Source organism: Carex rostrata, chromosome 25, assembly GCF_964058835.1.
Source record: "Carex rostrata chromosome 25, lpCarRost1.2, whole genome shotgun sequence".
In the NCBI taxonomy this organism is placed as follows: Eukaryota; Viridiplantae; Streptophyta; class Magnoliopsida; order Poales; family Cyperaceae; genus Carex; species Carex rostrata.
Window position 1 is genome coordinate 3,120,588 of NC_135942.1, and position 24,858 is coordinate 3,145,445.

Genomic DNA, 24,858 nt, shown 5'->3' on the forward strand with positions numbered 1-24,858 from the left:
TAGCATGATAATAGGGCATTTACAACCCGAATACAACTCTCCAATTGAAGGTGTTTGGAGCACTCTAGTAATGTCTCCAGATGGCATGATAATAGGGCATTTACAACCCTAATAAAAAACTTCAATTGAATGTGTTTGGAGCACTCTAGTAATTATTCAATATAGTAAGATAACAAGGCATGTACAACCCTAATACAACAATCCAATTGAAGGTGTTTGGAGCACTGTAGTAGTGACTCTATATAGCAAGATAATATCTTTGAAAACCCTACTACAACACTCCAGTCGAAGGTGTTAGGACCACTCTAGTAGTGTCTCCAGATGGCAAGATAATAGGGCATTTACAACACTAATACAACACTCCAATTGAAGGTGTTTCGAGCACTCCAGTAATCTTTCCGTATGGCAAGATAATTGGCCATTTTACAGACCACTGACAAGAGATGTCATTTTAATCACACAGATAATGTTCTAGGAACATGATATTAGAAAGACCCCGAATGAAACATTAAATAGAATTGTGTTCATGTCATTAATGTTTTCATTTAGCGTTAAGTTCTACAGTATGAGGTATTCATCGTTCCTACTAAGAGATGTGTATGTGTGAGTGTTATCTAACGCTGTCCGTAAAAAGCAATTATAACGTTAGCACTTCCGTATACATAGCTTAGCTGAGGAAGTGATGGTTTACCAAAAGTACTATTGTCCCTCGTATCTCTATACGAGTTATAGCATCACTGGGTCCTTGATAGAGTAAGATTATCTGCTAGCGGTATAATTACAAGAGTAATTATATTTGATAATCTGCTCAAGATCAAGAAAAGATTAAGTTAGCAAGGATGACACACATCTACCTTGAAACTGATCTGATAGCTATGTGACAGAAGAACTGACACAAGTAAATAGTTTACTGGATTGTGGTATTGTACAGTACAGCATCATCTGTGTAATTGGATGGTTATAGTGCAGATGTCAGATGCCTCCTATGATTATAGAAGTTAAAACAGTTTTAATTCTATTTACCAACATAACACAGATCCTATTGGGTCACACCGTATAGGAGCTAATCGGAGAATCTTACTGATTAATTATAAATTGATTATAATTAATATTAAGATGGTTATAATTAATTATACGTGATATAATTAAATTATAAATGTCATACGAGATGACAAGCAAAAATAAAAGTTAATTTATAAGCGTGTTCGACACGTTGTATAAAATCGTACCGAAATCGAACCGTAAGAAATATAATTGTTTAGAACAATTATATATATTTGATTTAGATTTTAACATTAATTATGGATTTGAATTTTTGGTCTAAACAACCATTATTAAGAAACCTTAATTAAATTAAAATCCAAAAATCAAAATAAACAAATATAAATCAAATACATGTCGGCCAAGAGTTGCAAAATGAAATTTGATTTTTGTTTGTTTGACCGACCTCCTCTAAACCGCCACAATAAGTGGCATAGGCAAAATGATAATTTCATGCATTTTTGAAAGCTATAAATAGAGGGGTGAGGTGAAAGAGAGACTTACTAATTCACGTGTTATATGATTATTTCGTTAATTAGAATTCTCTCTTTCTTGGTTTACAGTTTTTCGGATCGGTGAATAGTGTTTTCCCGAATTTCACGGTATTTTAGTTTTTGCTTATTAGTGAATCTAATTAACCGGAAGTTTATGAATAGTGTTATTACGCCTTTTTGGTGAATAGTGTTTTTGCAAGAAACCTGCAGTTTACGGTATTTCTAGCAAAAGAAATAAACTGCTCTCCGGTTAGTCCTGGTGGATAACCGATAGAGGTATCATCCGTTTGATACTCTGAGGCAACCATTCCTGATCGATCTTCTCGCTCAGCTACATTCCAACTGAGATTTGGAAACGAGATATAAATATGTTATATTAATCTATTTAATTGGTAAGTAAATTAAAGCTTTAGAAAACAATTATGGAGTAGATATGTAAAAGGATTAAATTGGGTTTTGATGCCAAAGGAATACTGAAGGTGGACCGCCTTGGAAAGTTTCCTGACATACCCCGTTTAATCCTTGACTTAAGTTAAAAGTAAAATTTTTGTTTTACATTCTTTCCGCACTTAAGCTAATCAATGGGTTTGAACTGTCAAAACCCCAACAATAACTTCCTGCGGTAGTTGTTCTAGATCGCATGCGGATGAGGGTATCCGTACGGTTGAGGCTGAGTGTTAGAATTGCTTCATTTTATGCCTGTTTTCGCTCGAATATCATCGGAAATCTGCAATTCTCTCAGATCAGGTAAAATAACAAAAAAGAATATGATTGTTTAGAAAATAAGCAATTGTAACACAATAAATGGCAATATTTTAGACTAAATGATAAGAAAAATGACGACTTATTTCACCCCTATCATGCAATCACTTTCAATTTGAGTGTTGTATTAGGGTTGCAACTACTCTTTTCTCTTGCTATCTGGAGACACTACTAGTGTGCTAGAAAAACCATCAATTGGAGTGTTGTATTAGAGTTGCAACTAACATCTTCTCTTGTCATATAGAGACACTACTAGTGTGCTGCAAACACCTTCAATTGGAGTGTTGTATTGTTGTTGCAACTACCCTCTTCTCTTGCAATATGGAGACACTACTAGAGTGTTGCAAACACTTTCAATTGGAGTATTGTATTAGGGTTGCAACTATTATCTTATCTTGTCATATGGAGACACTACTAGAGTGTTGTATTGTTGTTGCAACTACCCTCTTCTCTTGCAATATGGAGACACTACTAGAGGGTTGCAGATACCTTCAATTGGAGTGCTACAAAGACCTTCAATTGGTATAGATATATCAAAATATCCTTTAGTAAATAAATTTGTGATGAATTAATGAATAGATAATTTTTTGTACATATGAATTACTTAAATATAATTAGTATAATAAAGTAGATCCGTAGATGCTTATAAAAGAGTCAAAAAAATTAATTTTAACTCTTAGCGCATCGTGAAATTGAAATTGAAGTCCTTTAATAGATATTACGGGTCAAACCTTTTATCATTAGAACCAACCAATTTTTAGAGATCGGGTGAATTGATGGAAAACAAGGCCTATCTAGAGCAATGACAATTAGTGTTACATTTTGGTGAAACTCTTTTTTTTTAAAACCTTGACAGTGGTTGTCAAGTATAATTTTTATTAATTAAAACGTAAAATACATCTATCGTTCTACATCCAAAACATCATCCACACTACATCAACATCTAAAATACATCCACATCTAAACATCAACATCTAACAATACAAACAACTAAAACAACAAAAGAAACAAATCATATCCTTTAGTGGTTGACACTGATAACCTTCAGTATTGGCTGGCTATCGACCAAAGGAAATGAGACTTTTTTTTCTTCTTTTTTTCTATTTGGATTACGGGCAGAGAAGGCAAGGTGCCGCGATGGTGGGAGTGCAAAGAGAGATGAGAGCCAACGACTAGGGCTATTGCCGCCAACTGTCCTTAGTTCTTCCAACAATAGTGAAGGAAGAGAAGGTGCCGATAGACAAGAGAGATGACGACTAGGACTATTATCGTCAACTTTCTCTTCTCCCGACGGATAGGTGCTAGGTAGGGAGCAGGAACGAGTAGCGCTTGTTAGCGGTTAGGATTTTTTGAAGAGAAAGCGGAGTGGATGAGAGTGGAAGAGGGCGGAGGAGAGAATGGGGAAGGCAGAGAAGAAGAGGAGAGGGTTATCGGTGCGAATCCCCCGCTCCTCCCCCCCCCCCCCCCCCCAAGGGGGAGCGGGAGGTGAGCACGAGGCTGAGGAGGCTTGCTGGTGGAGAGATGGGAGGAAGGAGATGGACGGGGCTGAGGAAGCTTGCAGCGCGAGATGAAAGAAAAAAGATGGCAGAGACGGCTAGGATTTTCTTCTTTCTTCTCACATTTTGGTGAAACTCAAAGTCTACATCTTTACTGGGCTAGAGCTCAACTCAAGGTCTTTCTCTTGGGCTGTAATTAAGCCCAAATAAATGTCTTTATGTTAAATTAAACGTACTGGCATTCCATTTCTCTTTACCCAATTTTATTGGAGCCCATGTAAGTGTAAACTCAGTACAAGCCTGGTAGGCTGCGAGAGGAGAGAGAAATCTAAGAAACAGGCAAACAGCTATGCTTTCTAGTGCAAGTTCTTCTTTTCTGAAGAGTTGCTATGAACTTCTTTCATGTATTTATTTTATTTTATATTTTGAGACAACATGGCTGTGAATTTCTGTCAAAATTGGAAAACTTTAGCCCCTATTCAAGCTACTTAAAAAGGGGTAATAACTTGTTGATTCTAGAGAACAATATTTTCCTTCTACATTAAGGTTGAAATAACAAAGTTCTCAATGACAACCAAATTGTCATATTATATATATACTAGCAAAAGCACGTTTGATAAAAAGAACCTCAAAATTGATGTTCTCTTTTCTCTTTCTTTTTGTACAATTGGTGTGTAAGGAATATCCAAGATTGGAACCGTAATTAACCAATATTAATTAAAATTTTCTTCATATATATCCTCTGAACATAATGTCTTAATTATAATTAATAAATGTCCATGCTTTGATCATCCAAAGATTTGTCAAATTAAACTGATTTGTAGATATAGGCGTTAATTTTCCATTTCTTATTGAGAAGGTGTAGAATATAGGCGTTAATTAATTTCGCAAAAAGAGATAAGAAAACTAATTAATATGCTAACCTCCTCTCTGTTTTGATACAAGAATGGAGATATCCATTTATAGATGACAGTAGTTTTAATTAGCTCCCCTAGGATAAGACAAGCTGTTCCCCAATATTGATGCAAGAAAATAAGTCTTGCATAGTTGACAATTTCTTACTTACATAATCTCTTCATGGCGTATACGAAATAAAGTTTAATACATAACATTTCCAAATATTAATTTATAAATTTTATCCAAGATAAAGTTTGTGAAATGGCGTTTCATGTAATTAATTAGTTTTCCTAGAAAACCGAAAGAAACCACTTGCTAATTAGTAAACTACCACAAACCCTATATATGCTATCCCTCTCTTTTTCTAAACTAAAACTTTATAAATAAATTTAAGGAGCAAAACACACCATCCAGAAAACATTCTCAAATCCATAATTTTCTTGCAGGAATTAATTATGCCTAAACCCAAATTTCTATCCGGTTTGACACGCCTCAATAACAGCCTGAAATCTCAAAGCAGTAAAAAAGTCGCTCCGGCTGCTACGCCTTTAGCTATACCGAAGGAAGTAGAAATAACAAAGAGCCGAGCAGAATTACTAAGGTCCCTCAGTGACTTGCCGGATACTGATTCAAGCCAAGAACTATCATTCTCATTTCTTGTCAACAATGAATCGACATCCAACAATTATGGCATTAACATGGAATCCGGTTGGAATAAAGATGAGAAACCGCTGAAGAAATCACCGACGATGAAAGAGAAGAAAAGGAAGAGGGCAGGTTGTAGCCCTTGTCGTGGCGATGGTGTTCTTTTAAATCTTCATGTTTACCGGTTCCTTATACCAGAAGCTGTAGCACGACCGTTGCGGGCCATGGGACGACTGGCGCAGCTCATACTAGGTTGAAACTTGAAATGGAGGTACCTATGAATGAAACTTTTGATGATATATATATGCACTGCATGATCAATATTATTTTTAAGGTTATGCACTGCAGATCATTGTAAATTAATTTATGATAAAGGATATTTTTGCGTACTTGTTTTCAATGGGGAGATGGATTTTGGGCTTCTAGAATTCATATTCTACAAATTATAGATATGCACTACGGCGTTATATTTATGTGAACCTTGTAAATATTCATGGTGTTTAATATGTGATTTTTGGATAGGTATCAGATCAAGTTGGACATGAGAGAGCTTTAATTATTCTTTAATTTGAGTATTATTTCTATTGTTACTAATTGTTGCTATTTGGCAAAAACATAAACCGATCATGATAGATAATTATTATGAGTTTTTTTTTAATTTTGAGAATATTCTTTCGATTTAATGAGCTTCTGTGATTTCCAGCACCTCCCTGGCCATAATTTTCATTTCCAATATATAGTATACAAATTAGATAGTAAATTAATTAATTAATTAGTTAAGCTATTGCGAAGTTAACCTTGTCGTTTGGATGAGGACCAAAACATAATCAACAAAAATAAATGCAGATTATGTAATAAATCCCCACGCATTTTCCTATATTCCTGAGATAATAAGATTTCTCCTACTCTTTTTGAGTAGCAATTGGAAGGTTCCTTCTAAATCCAAAATATGAACAGAATTTCAATCATATCTAAGCCATTTAATCAGAATCACACGGTTTAAGTCTGTCTTAAACTCTACTTTCTCACCTTGTTCTATTGGTGGGGCTCTGCTCCATCCTGTCAACTCAGCCACCAGAGAAAATATAGAGTTGGAAAAGAAAAGAAAAGAAAATAAATAAAATAAAAAAGGAAAATTGGGAAAAGATTTTTGTTGGACGTTGACTAATTAGTCTTACTTTATTTATTTTTTTGTTACAGACTTAGTTTTCATCTATTTTCATTAAGCCAAGGCATTTCATTAAATATGCTCGAGATATTCTCATTTAAACCCTTGAAAGGTTCCTGAAGTGAATTATAATTTACAGGAGATTTTGTTAGTTCATGAACATCTTTATCATCTTTATAATTTACAGCAAGGATATTATGACAATGATTACATGATGACAATTACATAAAAGAATGACAACAAATGAAATAAACTAGACGAAAATAAACAACTAATTCTATAAACTAGACAAGGAACTTTTATACAACATTAGCTCGTGTCGGGAATTCGAGGCCGTGAAGCGCACTGATGTTCTCTAAATCTTCGGTTGAGTATAGAGGGAAAAACCACAGCAATTTTTTTGTGCCAAAGACCTAAACAAAACATTTTTGGTATAAAAAAGTCGTACCTTTTTAAGAGAAAATAATGTATTAGCAACAAAAATTTACGGCACCTGCTCAAAATTTTTTAAATGTCCAAGGTCATATCTCCAAATTGCTGAGTTCTTCTTCTCATAAATCTGAAACAAATAAATTACATTTTTTTTCAGACCCATAAAATATCATTAAATTGCACTCAGTTATGTAAATGTCATTACCTCTATACTGGTCGTATTAGTTAATACAAGAGACACGTGCATAGATATGAAACATAGTAAGCTCAGAGCAAAAGCAGCACTTAAAACTGAAAAAAAAAAAAAAAAAAAAATTCCACAGCATGTCGGAACAAATAAATAAAGCAGTAATAACAACAAGCAAGTTTATCTATATTCATTTATTTACAGAGGAAGGAACTGCAAGAGAGTAATTCAAACATTGTATTACTAGATTATTTAAGAACAAAACATATGTCAAGACATTTAAATCTATGTTCCTGTTCCTTAAGAACAAAACACGACAAAATAAAGATCACTTGGTGGTACCAGACAAATATGGGTTAGATGTATATAAGGCCCCACACCAATCTGACAACATCCAACCATAATGTGAACTAATATAAATTATAAACCCTATGAAATTACTTTGGTGTGAACATGGATCTAAATAAGGATACAAATAAGCAAAAAAGTATGACCATCAAATCCACCGCGTAAACAAAAACATACTCAGACATAGAAAATCCTAAGTTAAAAGGGTGTGGTCCACATAAGCCTACAAAAAACTACAAGCTACAATAACACTTCATTTTTGTTTTTCCTTAAAGAGAACCTACAATAGACCTCAATGTAGGAATATAGTAGTTACTAATTTAAACTGTAAATTGGCAAGTTATAATGCGTGAAATCTGAATCAACTGATACTTATTTGCTAATGAAATGATTGTACCGTTTTAAACAATTAAACCTATATAATTTGTATGTTTAATGTTTACCCATTAATTATTTGGTTTATCCAAATTTGCATCTGCATATAATTCATATCATGGTTTAGAGGTTTGGCATCAACTTGATATTTATTATATTCACATCCTCACAGCAAAATACCGATTCAATGCAATTTTATGACATCTATGCTTCTTATTTTCTTGATATCACTTAATAACTGAGATCAGAAACTCACTAGAAGCAATAAAGGTTATAGACAGATTCTCTGTCGAGTTGGTATGCCTCGAGGTTTCAGAAAAGAAAGAGATGAAATGAGGTAGAAGAGCCAGTGAACTCAGTGCAGTCTCAAGAAATGTATATACCTACGATAGCTCACCATATTAGAAATTTTACATTAAGTCCATTTACAGAGATTTCTTTAGTCTTTGTGGCAATGAAGGTACTGATTTGGCTACCAAAGTTTAATTAAAGCATATTGCATTTTTTGTCCTTTTCTTCTTTTCTATCTTTTCATGGCTAAAAAATGTAGCCATGTTATTAAGTTTAAAATCTACAATACAACTGCAGCAAATAATGATAATTGAAGTGGATAAGAACAAATGATACCAGGAAAAGGAGAAAGAATTTATAGTTACGAGCTCCCACACAATTGACAACCCATACACAATGGTGATCCATCTTAAGCACACATCTATCACCTAATTCAATATATAAAACAAGAACATTAAATAAATGAACGACCATAATATGAAATTTAACACCATTCCAATGGAAGAAACTGTGTATTCGTATGGAAGGTGAATTTCAACTTACATACAGAGCAATGATGGCAGCGTGGAGGCTTCCAATTCTGGCACCTAGCACACTGTCTTATACCAGTATCAACTGATGCAAGGTCATGCACATCAGAAGCATCATGTCCGTTTGGAAAAGTAGGTTGAACTATAATTTCCTCTTCAAATGGAGGTCTCCAGTCAGCCGGTACCGTACCGGGCTCAGAAAACACAACTCTTAGGTAACACCATATCAACATTACAAGCTGAAATTGAGAGTATAACACAAATTTAAAAATTGTGTTTGGATATAATGACTAAATTGGGTTTTAATTGGACTCAAATAGGTGTTGTTCTAAACATTTATAACATCTGTAAATTACTAGGTATAACTGTATAAGCATGCAAAATGACTCGATTACTTCAATTTACCAGGAGATGGAAGAGGATGACGATGAAGAGCGCAATAGCAGACACGTGTCCGGCTTTACCGATCCTTGGGCCCCACACCGCAGCGACGACAGCGTAGTATATCGCACCAGTGATGGCCGCTACGAGAGGTAGCATGAGATAACCTAGTGCGCGGAGTCCCGTGCATAGCCTGAATGGGTTCACGGAGGATAGAGCGGCGCCGCCGCCGCCGCATCGGCAACACATCGCCACCACGTGGCGCGGTGATGGGGTTAGTGCGCGAGAGAGATTGGGCCGGGCTGAGGCCGGGGCTGGGTCTGATTTTGTTGTGGGAATGGGAAGCAGTTATTAATTCTAACTGTCTAAAACTGTTTAATTTGATAACATTTTAGTCTCCGAAAGCGATCATTCTTTATTTTTTGGGACCAAATTTTAAGTTTTTATTTTGATATGTTTTTTTATTCTATCTAAAATAGATAGGTAAAAATTCACTTGATGTAAAAAAAATTGACCATCCGAAAGCAATAATTTTCAAACCAATATAGTAAAAAAAATTTAACGCGTTTAAAGGTTGAATAAAAAATGAAAATACAAATCCATAGCAAATTTCGGCCAATACTATGTATATTATTACCATAGCCTGGCTCTTTGCAATGTTACATAAACTATGAAATAAAAATTCTTTCTTCAAATTTTAGATATATTCAGTTTATTTAATTCCCCGCTATTTTTGGAAGAATGAGTAAGATTAAGAAAATTACCATAAGAATAACAAAGTAGTAAGATTAAGATTGCTTGTTTCATGCATAAATTCATGATAAGAAATATATCAGACATTAGAAATTGATTTTTTTTTTATCATATTATAATATTTTCAAATGAAAGCTTTTTTGCTTATGAAAAAACAACATTATATGATGGACACAACTTACGCAATAAACTTTGGATATAAGATCAATGAATTTTATTCTTTATTAGAAATAATGGATTGAATATGTTATCGTGTTCTTTTTAAAAGAAGAGACATTTTCTATTTTCAACCTCCTTCGTAGGCTATACGTTTAGAAGGGCGTGCAATTGATATCATAGAAAATTTAAAATAAGTTTTTTTTTTTTTCCTTTGGATATGTCCGTGAACTAATTGATCAATCAATTTGTCCAATTCCCATGGAATCGTAATATTCTCAAATTTTGAAATATATAACTATCATTAAATTATTTCCATGATAACAAAATGAAGGAACTGGAAATAATTAAACCGGCCCAATATGTTTCCACGGCCTGTCACCAATTATTGTATATTTTCAACATTTTTATTATATTTTTAATTTGAAATTCTTCGAATGGTTTCCTAATTATCAATCAAAGGCCCAAAATTAATCATTATTCAAAATTTTGATTATAATTATCAAACATAATTTTTAATATTATAACATTCTATGATTCAGATAGGGTATATACTAAATTTGACATAATTTTGTGCTATTTCAAAATTTTGAATTATCATGCATTTTCCTATTTTAACCCTTTTAGAAAGAACACAATAACATATTCAACCATTATGTGATTATTCTCTCATTGCTCAATATTTGTGCTTTCAAAATATCACCCCTCTTAAAATTTTAACCTTTTTTTATCAAAAATAATGTTAAACTAGGTATCATTCCCGTGCGTTGCAACGGAATATATTATAAGAGAAAAAAAAATCTCATACAAAATGACATATTTTTATGAAAAATAGGCTAATAAAAATAATTATTCAACAATAAAAGAATATGCCAATGTATTCTCATACAAATAAAAGATGCAAGAGATGCATATAGATATCTGAAGACGAGAAACAAGGAAACAAAGAAAAAAATCACTAAAAGCCAGATAACTTGTTATCAAATATCCTGATATGTATAGAAACAAAATTGATAATATTTCTAGATTTTTCACGGCAATAGCTATAGAAACATAGAAGAGAAATAAGGAAACATAATTATATCGCTAAATTCGAGAGGAAGAAATAAGGAATGAATGAAATAAGGAAACATATTATATTGCTAAATTTCAGAGTTTATTTAATTTTAATTGTAATGCATCATGTGGCGGTACGTGTGGCGAGTATATTTTTAGTTAAATTTAGACTTCTACACATTGTTCAGATGCATTTAATCAAAAAAGACATATTATGTAATTGAATGGCTGAGATTAAATCTAAAATTTCAACTTTCAATCGTAGCCGTTGGCGGATCGTTATATTGCTAAATTTGAGAGGAAGAAATAAGGAATGAATGAAATAAGGAAACATATTATATTGCTAAATTTCAGAGTTTATTTAATTTTAATTGTAATGCATCATGTGGCGGTACGTGTGGCGAGTATATTTTTAGTTAAATTTAGACTTCTACACATTGTTCAGATGCATTTAATCGAAAAAGACAGATTATGTAATTGAATGGCTGAGATTAAATCTGAAATTTCAACTTTCAATTGTAACCGTTGGCGGATCGGACACCCAACGTGCTTAATAATATAATGAAGATAAAGGAGTATTTTAATTTAGTAAAACTACACGTTGTTGAGCTGCTCAAAGGATATTTGTGCAAAAGGTTATTTTTGCATAATTTGATTTTTCAGCTTTATTTAAGATCAAATTCCAAAACCTCCACTAAGCCACATGTCACAACAAACAAAAATCCTACAAGAAACAAAACATGGTGGAAGAGAATGAGGCGGCAATTGAAACAGAAACAGAAAGAAATTGGTCGGATCTTCCACCGGAACTTTTATCTCTTATTCTGAACAATATCTTCGAAATCGGAGATTTGGTTCGATTCCGAGCAGTTTGTCAGACTTGGCATCTCTCTTCCTCCATCTTTGACCTTGGTCAGCGAGGGATCCAATCTGCAGTTCAACTCTATCGCTTTAAAAAAACTATACACCATCCATGGTGGCTGCTCCTCTAGCAAGAGCCTCCTTGGATCTACTGGTAGTTATATGCTCACCAAACAATATGATAAATCAGACAGTTACTCTCTTCTGAATCCCGTTAAGAGTTTATGTAAGGCAATGATTTGTCAATAATGATAATAGTGGATGTTGAATTCATTATAGTGAAATTTTTGTGTGCTAATTGTAACTAGTTTTTGTTCTAGTTTGCAGTTGTTTGTGTCAAACTTTGCTGATAATAATTCTACAGAGAAAATTTCTGAAGTAATGCTCTTTGCTTTTCTGTTATAATTTGAGATCCCAAATTTTTTGGGACTAACAAATGCATTGATGGGTAGTTAATAAATGATGATATTTAAAATATATTTTAGAGGGTTTAGAGTACCTTTTGGCGTATTCAGCCGTGGTATTTGGGTTTAGGATTAGTTATTTCATTGCTTGGGCTAGCATTCATGAAAATATAGAACATTTGATTGAGGCTTCTATAACATGTTTAATATTTTGATGCAATTTTGAATCACTTTTGATATTTTTTTTAGAACAGTGTTCCGACCAATAACAGCTGAGTTGGTTGAAGCGTACTTCGCTGCAGCAGCATAACAGTACTCATTGATTGAATTAACACATTGTTTGGATGGAGAGTAGAGGAAATGACGGAATAGAAAGAAAATTGTTGAATTCAGTTTGGTTGATAAAAAAAATTTATTTAACTTTGCATAATTATAATTAATAGAATGATGTTCTGCTGAATAATGTTTGAGGTGAAATTCAACTGAAAATTCCGGTCTAGATCATCTATGATTGTTGGTTCTTCTAAGAACATGGCGAGGAAGCTAAACATGCTCTTAATTATCCATGGCAATAATGAATTCATATCCCTAAAGTAACTTAAATTTTGAAACTGAATTTGAACTGTCCGATTTACTATGTTATGAATATTAAAGCGGCCGTCACGTACATTTTATCTTGGATTGTGTTAGTCTATATTCTGATCAGACGGTCCGGATCTAAATTCAAATTTAGCTACTTTAGCGGATCTGGACCCGTAAATGATTGTGTTTTGCTAAATTTTTTTCCTATTATAACCGCAAATTTTACGCAAATTATTAAATTAATGCTGTGTTCTTTAAAATTTTGTTTGTACGTATCTACCAATATTAGATTACTAATATGCCTCTAGAATCTTATTCTATATTTGTTATACCAAAATTAGTGCTTTGTTATTTAAGCGTCGATTGTATGTAATTATGCTTCTATTTCTATTTACAGTTTACCCCTTCAGTTTTTTTTTTCCGAATTACATCCTTCTAAATATTTTTACTTTACGGTGATATAGAACTGTTTTTAGGCTTTCAAATTAAGTTTCTAGACTGTTCTATTTGATGTGGACAATATTTTTTTTGTAAAAAAAAAAGAGAAAAGGTAATGTCCCCCGGTCTACAGTCCTCCAAAAATCTCTGTGTATAAAAGCCTTCCCTTTTTAGCTTAGTTCTGACGCGTTTTTAACTGCCACAACTGCCATAATTTCAAGTACAATATGTATGTTTACAGAATTATATGTGTTTGTTTACATAATTATATGTGTTTGTTTATAGGATAATATGTGTATGTTTACAGGATATTATGTGTATGTTCACAGAAGGTGTCCCAACAGATGTCACGCGTTTTCAACAGCTGTCACGCGTTTTTAACAGCTTTCACGTGTTTTTATGTTTACAGGATTTGTTGAATTAGTTTACAGGATTTAATATTGATGTTTACAGGATTTAGTATTGATGTTTACAAAATTAGTTGAAAATATCTGGGGATTTTTTGGGGACTGGAGTTGGAGGACTGTTAGCTGCTTTCTAAAAAAATGTTTATTAAACACGGTCCACTTCAAGTTTTAGATTTTAACCCTTTTTATCAAAAACTAATGTTAAATAAAGGAGTATTTTAATATAGTAAAACCATACGTTGTTGAGCTGCTCAAATGATATTTGTGTAAAACATTATTTTTTACATAATACAATTTTTTTCACGGTTTTCTGGTTTATTTAAGACCAAAACCTCCATTAAGCCACAGCAAAACAAAAATTCTGTGCACCTGTTCTGCAGGGATAATTTATCTTCCCTAGAGCTCCTTATTATTCAGTTCTTAGTATGGTATTTTATAATTTTATAATTAACAGTAAAATATAATAAAAAAAATTATGTATTGGAATACAATATATTATTGACTATCGTAGTATTATTTCTGTACAATCAAATAAACTGAAGTTTTAATTTCGAGTAATTTAATTGTTTCAAAGAATGAATAAAAGAACGACGAACAATTGTTTTTTCAAACCTGGACGACCCAAAATTAAGACAATTTCACGGAGTTTAATTCAAAAAATCACAAAATGCAACTCCAATAGCTTTAAAATCATCAATGGTATAAAGTAGAGAAAAATCATTTACATCATTCAAATGATAAATTAAATTTACACAAAAGATAATACACGGTTGCTAAATAATTAACCAAATAATAAAGAAATTCACATGCTATTTGATAACCAAAAATAAGAAAAATGCAACATTGTGCAAACCTAATGGCTAATACACATCACATACATACCATTAAAATACAAGATATTAAGAATTAATAAAATGCATCATTTTATTAATCAGTATCGTTAGTGCCATTCAATATATTAAACATCAAACAAGCAATACCGTATGTATATTGGTTTATTGAATAAACTCATATATAAACATTTATTTCTATCCTCTAACTTGTTATCCCATGGACTATGTGGATTTGGATTGACCCAAAGTTCTTTCCTGCAGTTAGAAAATAAAATATATTATTAAACAGAAGTTAAAAAATAGTTAGTTTGAAAGATCCTTTAAAATTTGTGTTAAAAAAAATAGATATGAGAAATAACAAAAGATGTATTAATTCTTGAACCAACCTGGATAAGCTACGGATGTCTGTCGAAAAAATGGTACTGCCAGATGTGACTCTCTTACAACAATGTTTCCTGTGTCGTAAAATTAAATTTACATAACTTATCTTTCAAAATTTTCACATTTTAGATTTAGATTTGTAAAAAAAAAAATTATGCAAACTAGCTTGTTCAAACTAATAATTTCAAGTTAAATCTAATTAATTACCTGTACAAATTTTACCGAGATATAAATCAGCTAAGAGACAATCATAGATATCAATATCATATACTACCAATTTAAGGAATTTGCCCCCCCATAAGATTTATTAAAGCTTCCTTAGCCTCTTGCACATAGGCCAAGCCTTCATTGAAAGCATCAATGTCCCTATACAAATTCACAACATTAGTTTACAACTTGCCTCTATACTCGATTAATATTATAGTATAACCCAGTGTTATTAAAACCGGACCGGACCGGGCGGTCCGGCCGGAATAAACCAGAACCGAATGGGTCTACGGTTTGGCTCTTTAGAATGACCGTGTATGTACTTGAACCGGTCAAGACTGGTTAAACCGACCGGTTTTTTTTATAAAAACTGCGAACCGTGCAGCTAAAAAACCCGATCTTTCGCCAATTCAATTCGTTTGTTCTTTTCTTCCAATCTCTTTCTTCATGCGTCGTTCGCCCTGAATTCGTATCTTTGCTTCCCTTATTCAATGCTGCTGAATAATAGTCGATCTTTGTTTCTAATCTCCTGTTATAGTGTTGATCAATTCCTTTTCCTGTTGCTCTATTGAGGTGATCACAAAATACTTAATCACGTTATGAATTTTTGAGCTTGCATTGATTTTTTGTTTTTCCCTGTATTCTTGTTTTTCACACTGTTTTGGTGCCTATTTTCCTTTTACTTTTGCTTTTACTCTTTTCTTTTTACTGTGTTCAACTATTTCTAACTATTTTTCAGTGAATCACCTTAAGGCGACTCAACCTTCATTTCGAACTATTTTTCAGTCAAACTCATTATAGGGATAAGGCTGGTAATCTCATTAATTGGTAATTTTTGTTTGTATGTAGCACTTGGAACTTTATTTGACTAATATTTGATTTTGGGGTATTCAACAATTGAAATGCACTCCAAGTGTTTGATGAAATGCTTAAGTAAAAACTAATCAAGTAATAAGCAACCCAACAGCACAAACCAAGCTCGATGTTCGTAAGGAATGACTTCAACTGCATCAAATCTTGCTTTGCACATTTCTTTAATTTAGTTTGAGCTTTACCTTTAATACATATGACTGTTATATATATTTTTAAAAACCAGCAATTGAACCGGTAGAACCATCGGTCTGACCAATGAACCGTTGAACCAGAGCTTTAGCGGTTCGATGTCCGGTCCGGTTCTGATAACATTGGTATAACCATGTGTAACATAGGCTTAATGCAATTGTAGAAATTAATATTTTGTCCACAAAAAAAAAGTATACTTTTGATTTGTATGACTATTGAGGAGTGTTTAGATGAGTTAGAGATTTATTATTGATATTTGATGTGATAAATATATATGACAATTCTTTATCCTTCAAAAAAGAAAATAGTAGACAAATAAAAGAACAAATTAAAATTAAAACCAATTTAGCTATATATATCATTTGTAGTGACAGCTTAAATTTAATTATTTTAGATTAAAAAAATAAATGGTAAAGAAAGAAATAGTTCTAAGGAGTTAGTGTACATACTCGATATATATTAATGTATTCTGAACTCCATTAATATTATTGATGTATAATATATAGAATTGTTGATTTCTTCTAATATCTTATTGCAATATTGAGAAAAAATAGTTATGAATATAATTACTAGAGATATATTATTTTTTATCAAAACTTATATTTTAGAGAATATGAGGAGGCTTATTTTCTCATTTTTAACTCTTAATTATTCAACGGATTATAGTTAGTACCATTGATATAATGTATGACATACCTAATATAAGATGCATATGCATGATCAAATTATCATGCAAACTCCTGTTGCTTTTTCTTCATGCTCTTGTTCTTTCATGTATGCATGAAATCTTCTTGAATTGGTAAAACACATCATGTGTGTTTGTCATGTTTTTAATCAAATTGAACCATATTTCACATCCTGAATTCATCAAAAAATTCACATTCTCTTGAAGTAAGATTAGACACTTGTGCAACCGAATCTGCTAGATTTCTCTTATTACAACACCTGTCATGCGTCTTAGTAAATCCAAGTCCAGGATTTTTTGTATGGTTATAGAATGTAGCTAATATTAGACTAATAGTGTTCAGAAAAAGAAGACTAACATATGGCTACAAATTTTCTCCAATCCATTCCAACAAAGTGCACATATTACATATAATTAAATATTGTTCTTCTGTCAAATTAGGAAGTCAGAACAATTTAGTGAAAGTAAGACTCTGCATAAGAAAAGAGGGAGGGAAGGAGAGCAGAGCAAAGCAGTGTAAAAAATTAAGCTCATCTACACTTTAATTTGGAATACAAAATTAAAATAGTTTGTATATAGAATTCATCTCCTCTAAACCCTAAATCCTAAACATAGTTGATACACAGAGAAAGCAGTATAACATATTAATGAAAAAATAAATTATATTTGAACCGTAAATTAATTTATTAATTTACATGAATCTTCATTCAAAATGGAATATGCATGTTAAAGCCGAGTAGACGGTTTCCTCAAAAAAAAAAAAAAAAAAAAAAAGCCGCTGAGTCAGACGCTAAAGAATTATTGTCATAGAATTACATTAACCCCTAATAAAAAAAAATGCTAAAGATTTATTTCAGACATGATCAGAAGCAAAGTGTTTTCTCCTAAATAGGGAAAAGAATGAATTCAGATCCAGTGCAATACCCTACCACGTAGAATTAGATCTGAACCGTCCGTTTTAATAAGTATGAATCTTAAGACGGACTCCTTTAATCAAATAAACTTCAAATAATTTTATGGATCAACATTTTTGTTTTCAAAGTTCAAATAGTTGATTCAAACTGCTCAACATGATCTCCATAGGAAAATGTATTTAAAAACTAAATTTTCTATTTTAAAAAAAAAAGTTATTTTTTAGATAAGTATAAAATCATGACTTGATCTAAAAAATTTGAACCGTCTGAAGTATTGATTTTCTAGTAAAAAAATTATAAAAAGAAGGATAAAATTTGGTCTTCTAGTACATAATTTTCATATAGCAATCATATTGAATGATTCATATCTACTATTTGAATTTTAAGAGTGGAGAATATGGATACATGGCCCATACCAATCTGTGTTTCTTAAGTAGCATAGCCTCACCCGAGTTGGAGTCAGTTTAATATATTGAGAAGATTCATTAATCCGCTCATTAGATACCTACGTTTTCCTCTAACATTAGTTTTTCAAATATGTTATCATGGCCTAGGCAGGTGGCCATGCTCACTTAATTTTTTACAAGATTAAAACAAGATTGGTTTTTAGCAATAACAAAATTGGTAATAGCATCATCTGCTTTCTCTTCTATATAACCAACAAGCAAACACGTTTGTCTGTGTTACATCAAGCCAAAATAAATTAGAAAAGGGAGAAGTGCAATAATATAATAATATCATTTACTCTGTCTCTCCATAAGAGCATCTACATTTTTAATTAATTAGAGATGCTGAGTTGTAGTTGAGCACGGGGAGACAGAGTGCTGTAAACATGAGATTGTCTTTCATCCAAGGGGTACTCATTCAATCTTGAGCATCCAATTGCTGATCACTGGCACAGTAGCATCGGCTGTTGCATGTGTAATGTCGATTGCTTATTTCTATGCCTTGTCATATGGCAGTTCTACCTTGTTCCTCAAAAATCATTTTATTCTTGGCTGTGTACATTATCATCATTGCTCTCTCCTTAATTTGTGCATGTTATTGATCATTTTACCAATTTTATCTGTAATTTGATTTGTAGGGTTGATTGTCTTAGAGGCGGCCATACTGACAACAATAGTGGTAGTGAAACTCACGACTGTACAGTCTTGTGGCCTCGTTCTCTTTGTCTTGCTCGAAATAGCTCGATCTGGTGTTTGTAGTAATCCATGGCCAGGTAAAAGAGATGTTTGGAGGACCTTTAACAATAATTATCTATTAAAGTATCCAGTATATCAATTCCATTTGCATGCTGGCAGACTGAGATTTTCATCCCATTTGCAAGGTTGGTACATATGAATCATAACAACCTGGTTGCACTCTGTTTACTTTCTATTTGTTCTACGACACATACCTGTTGGATGAAAATTATGAGTATGATCAATACATATATACTGGATCCATTTACCTTGATATTGTCAAACCTCCAGCTCTAGGGAGAATCTGACAGGGGTTGCAGGAGCTGTTCATAGCAACAACATGATTCCTGAATCCTGATCACTGTTTAAATTAATTTTCTCTATTGTTAGTTATTTTAAATTGAATATATACTAGTATTATAACAAAGAATGTTATATTAGCCAATAATGGATAAGCATTTTGTGAGAGTGCGAGTAATTCTTGTGAGGGTTTAATACCTTCACATTGTTATGCTAATTGTCTTACCCACTGTTGCAGTAAATTTACCTTCTTTGTGTGAACTGTGAAGTTCTTCTTTATTCTGTTAGAATAATGCAGGCCATTTCTGCATAAATCAAAATAATACTTATTAGAAATGCACAAATTTTGTTAATATTTTTCTGTTAGATGCTCAGTTATGTTTCAGTAAAGTACACCTTCTCAAAGTAATATGTGCACACCTTATAAGTTTAAATTGGTACATCCTTCACAATAGTAAAATTAGGAGCACTTTTATAACGGTCTCAATTCTTAGACATACCCAGAAAATATCTGCTGCGACAGTGCGACAATTGTTCCACCAGAATCCATTTCAGAACCTTTTAATGTAAAACTCTGTTCCAAGAAAGCTGCAAGAAAACCACAAAACTTTCCCCGCTAAAATCTCCCAATTTCTCCAAAGTAAAACTAACTTTTAATTCCAGTTGACCAGTCTAGACTGGACTAAACCATGTGTTAAATCCATTCCATCCCCCTCTCTATTACCCGGGTCCCAGTCTATCTTCAAACATCTCTTTGTTTTCCCTCATCTCCGTTTATATAAAAACCCTCCCCTGCCATTCTCACTTAGCAAAACACTAAAAGAATTATAAAACCAACAAAGAAGCGATCAAGGAAAAATCAAGAAAAGAAAGAAATCTAAAAAAGAAGCAAGATGTACTTCAGACCACCGTATGAGAAAGGCCATCCAAATGCTCACGTGAATGATTTCCGCCCGGTAATAATGGAGAATCTGGCAGTGAGGTGGGCATTCCTCAGAAATGTGTATCTGACGCTGAATGCCGAAATGTCGCTCATGGTTCTGGTGGCGTATATTGTCGTGTACAATCCGCCGGTTGCTAATTTCTTTGTTTCGACTCCAGTTGGTTTCGGGTTGTACATTTTCTCGCTCATTCTTCCCTTCATTGGTATGACTAATGTATATTCCAGTTAATGGTAGTTAAATATGCATTTCGCTCTGGTGTGAAGAAAATCACGATGTTACACAATTTGTGATTTTGTTCAGTACTCCAATTAGTTGCATTTCTTCTGTTCACATTTTATATCCCTCTAGTTGTTAACATGTTGAATTTTTGTCTTAAAATCTCTGTCCAGTGTTGTGTGCTCTGTACTTTTTTTACCGGTACCAGCCATTCAACCATTATCTTCTAGGTGTCTTTGCAGTGGCTGTGAGCTTTGCAGTTGGTTTGACATGTGCTTTCACCAACGGTAAGTAATTTCATCACGTCTTAATATTAATTTCACAGTACATTGTAGAGATGCATGGTCTATACAGCCCGTTTGATGTGGTTCAAAATACAACCATGAAATTTTTTCGTTTTAGTGTTAATGGAACCATTGTTTTAGTTTCCGGCAGTTAATATGTTGGTATTCACAGGATTTCATTTTCTCGGTGTGAATTATGATTTTTGCAGGCGATATAATATTAGAATCTGTGATTCTAACATATGTCACAACCATAAGCCTCACTTTATACACCGCAATGCGTCGACATTTCTCCCAATTCGATTATGCAGAAGTTGTTTCATTGGCCAACCAGCTTTATCTTCTTCTTCAGGTTAGTAAAATAAACATTCACCATATATATAAGTCAATAGTTTATAAAATTGATTCTTTATTTGGATAAAGGATCTGTGTGTCATTAGTGTCAGTACATTACAAGATACCAATCACATGTCAGCTACTGTGTTTTATTGTTAATGTTCTCTGAGCAGTGGGTGATCCATGTATGATTCATTTTCACTATAAAGCTTTTTGACTTGATGGTTTCTTTTCTTCATGTAGATTGATTTTCCTCTGGGAAGACCATCGCTCATGATGTATGGTGTTCCAGCATCCCTAATCTACTGTGGCTACATAATATACGACGTCAATTATAATTTGATGGAGAGGTACACCCGCGATGAATACGTATGGGCCACTGTAGCACTGAATGTTGTGGATATCTTCAATCTGTTCTTCAATTTATTCTTGTATATTGGCAATCTGTTATGGGCATCATACTCATCACAGATAGGTGTTGCAAATACACAAATTAAAGCATTGTTGTTAGTGATGATTGTGATTGCAATCTACCACAATTTGATTGATTGAACCATAATAGCAGCTACAAAGAAAGTGATTTCTTCATAATGCATTTCTTAAGGAAGCCATGGAAAACCTGAATGTAAACCAAATTAGGTGTGACCAATGAATAGAAGCATAATTTAGTATGCTTGAATTCAATTGAAAGATTGAAATACATTTATAAGTTTGTGAGATCCGTGTGATAATCACACTTGCCTTTCTGAAAATTGATCTTCGATTCTTCATCAATGTTTACACAAGCCTTGCTCAGTTAAATGCACTGTTATGTGAACTAAATACACTTTATTTAATATAATATTTTTATGTTAGATAGACAATTATGTTTCAGTCAAATACACCTTCTCAGTGTAGTATGTGCACACTTAATATTACACACTTTTTATGGGTACATTCCATTTCATAGTGAGGTTTTACCAAGAAAAACAAGACTCACGCATGTGCAGTTATGTGCGCACAATATTACTTGTGAGAATTGTATCTTAGATGCTCAAAAAGCCCAAAAAGGCCTCCATTTTTAGACATACCAACTCAAGATCAGAGCCCAACATACTGCTCTGGCCCTCTGTTTTCATTCTTTTTTGTGCCTTGCATCCATTTTTAAATGAAATGGATGTGAGTGTAGTCGTCAAACAATACAAAAGGTGTAAAAATTAATATACATGATATAAAATATCAATTAGATTGATACAAGGATTAATGTCCGTATCATTATTAATTAATTAAAATAAAATTTACGAACATTTTAACTTAAAAATACTATAATGTATAACGTTGAAACTTGAAATACCATAAAAAAATTTGTACTCCTCAATTTAAAGAGTACAAAATTTTAGTAGTTTGTATAGAGAGTTAACATCATCTTTCTTCCTCTTTCTCTCAAAATTTAGTATTCGGAAGAAAGTAAACAAAAATCAGTAAGATCGTGTCACCCACCCTCTCCCCTTTCCTTGTGGAGCACATAGTTAACAATATTTACACCGAGTGCATTTAACTTTCGATTAGGTTAAAACTGCGAGTGTAAAAAGAAATTGACGTTGCTTTTACTCCATTCTCTCCTTCCTCTCCTTTTTCTGAAATTTTGCAAAACATCCTAAAAACTACACCTTTAAAATCCAAACAAATCAGCTTATTTACAAACACTAGTCTAGCTCCCCCACATATATCAGAATTCAGATCCTCCCCGGTACTGTAATAGGAAATCTTTTAGAATTATTAGATCTGGACAGTTTTTTTAACTTGGCACGAATCTCAAAGCCCAATAATACTGCCCACTGTGTTAGCCAGAATCTCAAAGTGACTGAGAGTTAAATTCAAACCGTAAAATGAAAAGAATCTTTTACAATATCAAATACTTGTCCCAAGTCTTCTTACTTAAATTTGGCTGGAATTGTGGAATTCATATCCTCTGCATTAACTCAAAAATGAATCTTTTGAGTTAATATAACTGGACCGTCCAATCAATTTTAAAATTTGTATAAATTAAATCTATACTAATATTAAAGACTCTCTACGTTACAGACAGAAATCGAATAGCTCTATTTACAAACGGACGACCGAGATGCATTGATCCAAAAGAATACGAGCATTCTTATGCGGACTCAGGAATTGTAGAGAGATGCCTCGCTAACCGATATCAACAACTCGAATATCCTTTTATAAATGAGTTCAATTAAATTTAAGGATTGAAACGACAAAACACACCTCACCCCAGCAACATTCCAAATAATTGACACGACATGACCCATCCACCGCCACGTTTGGTCTTTTATACCACACATCACATCATAACCCTTTCCGTTGCGGGTTTAAGTCTAATTTTAACGGGACTGACATTTTATTACGCAGATTTACGGATAATAGTAGAGACTGCTGACGAGGACTAGAGAAGGAAATGGTGAGCTGTTTGATTGATCATCGGATCATATCAATGAAGCTAATTTCGTCCAATAAATTAAAAAATTTCATTTTTTTTTTTTTCAAAATTTATTACTAAAATAAAATTACATGAAACTTATTTATTCGGTTTTTTATTTATTTTATGATTCCGCCTCCGCGTATGGCTTTAGAATTCATACAAATTATATGTCCACAAATTTTGATACTAACGGAGCAATCTGGAGCGAATATAGTTCGATGTTCATCGTTGCACTGAGTGGAATGAGATCCAAGTCCCTTTTAATCTGTCATGAATCTCAAAACGACCCCCATATATTTTAAAGGGACAATTTCATGCATACCCATCAAAAACAATAGTGACATTCACACAACAATAGTGATGCGATTTTAATCTGAAAGGAACCATGATTGTCCCGCAACAATAGTCAATAGTCACACAACTCGACCGTTTTTGGATCATTAAATCAGCATGCCGACCTTGGCTTTTTTTTTTTTTTTTTGTGAAGTATTGGCAGTGGCTGCCAAGCCGACCTTGGCTTAATGGCTTTACAGTCCGCGCCTACAGGGGCATGTCGAATTTGGCTTACACGTACCCGTTGTATTACCACGTGGATCCCACGACGACGTCCGCGCCTACAGCCTACAGCCTACAGGGGCAATCCTGTTATTTCCATGCACCGAAACTAAATTTCGAAAGATATACCTGTAAAGCTCCGTATCAATCATTGAGAAAGATACTTAATCAGGTGGGTGGGACCAGTGTTTTAAAAAACGTCGGTTTAGGCCGATTAATCGGTGAGTACGAATCTGCTGTCACAGGATCCTGAAATTTCAATATTAACTATTTAAATTTTCTTATGTGTAGATCTCAAAAATATTATAAACTTATATTCTTATGTACATATCTCGAGAAAGACCAACAGTTAAAATTGGAATTATAGGGTCTGTAGTTCCCCGAGAATTACAGTAGATTTATTTTCTTAATCGGTGAATTAGTCATTAGCGGTAACCAAGCTGTCATGGATTTTTCTAACTAATCGACTAATTATTTATGATTATGACCGATTAATCGCTTGAAGGTACCATGTCCGTCCAACGACCGCATACCGTTATTTACAACATTGGGTGGGACATTTCCACAATTTTTTAAAAAAGAAATCGCAAAATTAAAACAATTTTTACTATTATAGAGTATATTCTACTAATGAAAAAACTAAATTGCAAATGTAGATAAATTGTCCTTTTGAATGAATTCTAAAACATATCGTAAGGTTACCATACATTGTAACACATAGGGATTTTTTACATTGGACTATAAATCACCGGATTCAAAGTCCAAATAACCGATCCAAACCATTCATCTTGTTCT

General features: G+C 33.1%; 1 protein-coding gene and 1 pseudogene across 1 annotated transcript; one reads left to right on the forward strand and one right to left on the reverse strand.

The window, feature by feature from the left end:
- Positions 1-6,582: 6,582 nt before the first annotated feature.
- LOC144543715 (putative protein S-acyltransferase 12) lies at positions 6,583-9,400 on the reverse strand. Its single transcript, XM_078292079.1, has 7 exons — positions 9,072-9,400; positions 8,680-8,905; positions 8,473-8,564; positions 8,102-8,228; positions 7,141-7,226; positions 6,997-7,062; positions 6,583-6,916 (listed from the first exon to the last, which is right to left on the reverse strand). Exons 1-7 carry the CDS (start codon positions 9,294-9,296, stop codon positions 6,803-6,805), a joined length of 936 nt encoding a protein of 311 aa, XP_078148205.1. The 5' UTR covers positions 9,297-9,400; the 3' UTR covers positions 6,583-6,802.
- Positions 9,401-20,160: 10,760 nt separating this feature from the next.
- Positions 20,161-21,316, forward strand: LOC144543930 (protein LIFEGUARD 3 pseudogene; annotated as a pseudogene).
- The last annotated feature ends 3,542 nt before the right edge of the window (positions 21,317-24,858 follow it).

What these genes read in the sequence shown, in the direction of transcription:
- LOC144543715 (XM_078292079.1), bottom strand. Translation starts at nt 9,296, where the DNA reads ATGTGTTGCCGATGCGGCGGCGGCGGCGCCGCTCTATCCTCCGTGAAC. An exon ending in CTGCCATCATTGCTCTGTAT is followed by an intron (nt 8,565 to 8,679) that starts GTAAGTTGAAAT and finishes ATATTGAATTAG; the next exon opens with GTGATAGATGTGTGCTTAAG. An exon ending in CTAATACGACCAGTATAGAG is followed by an intron (nt 7,063 to 7,140) that starts GTAATGACATTT and finishes TATTTGTTTCAG; the next exon opens with ATTTATGAGAAGAAGAACTC.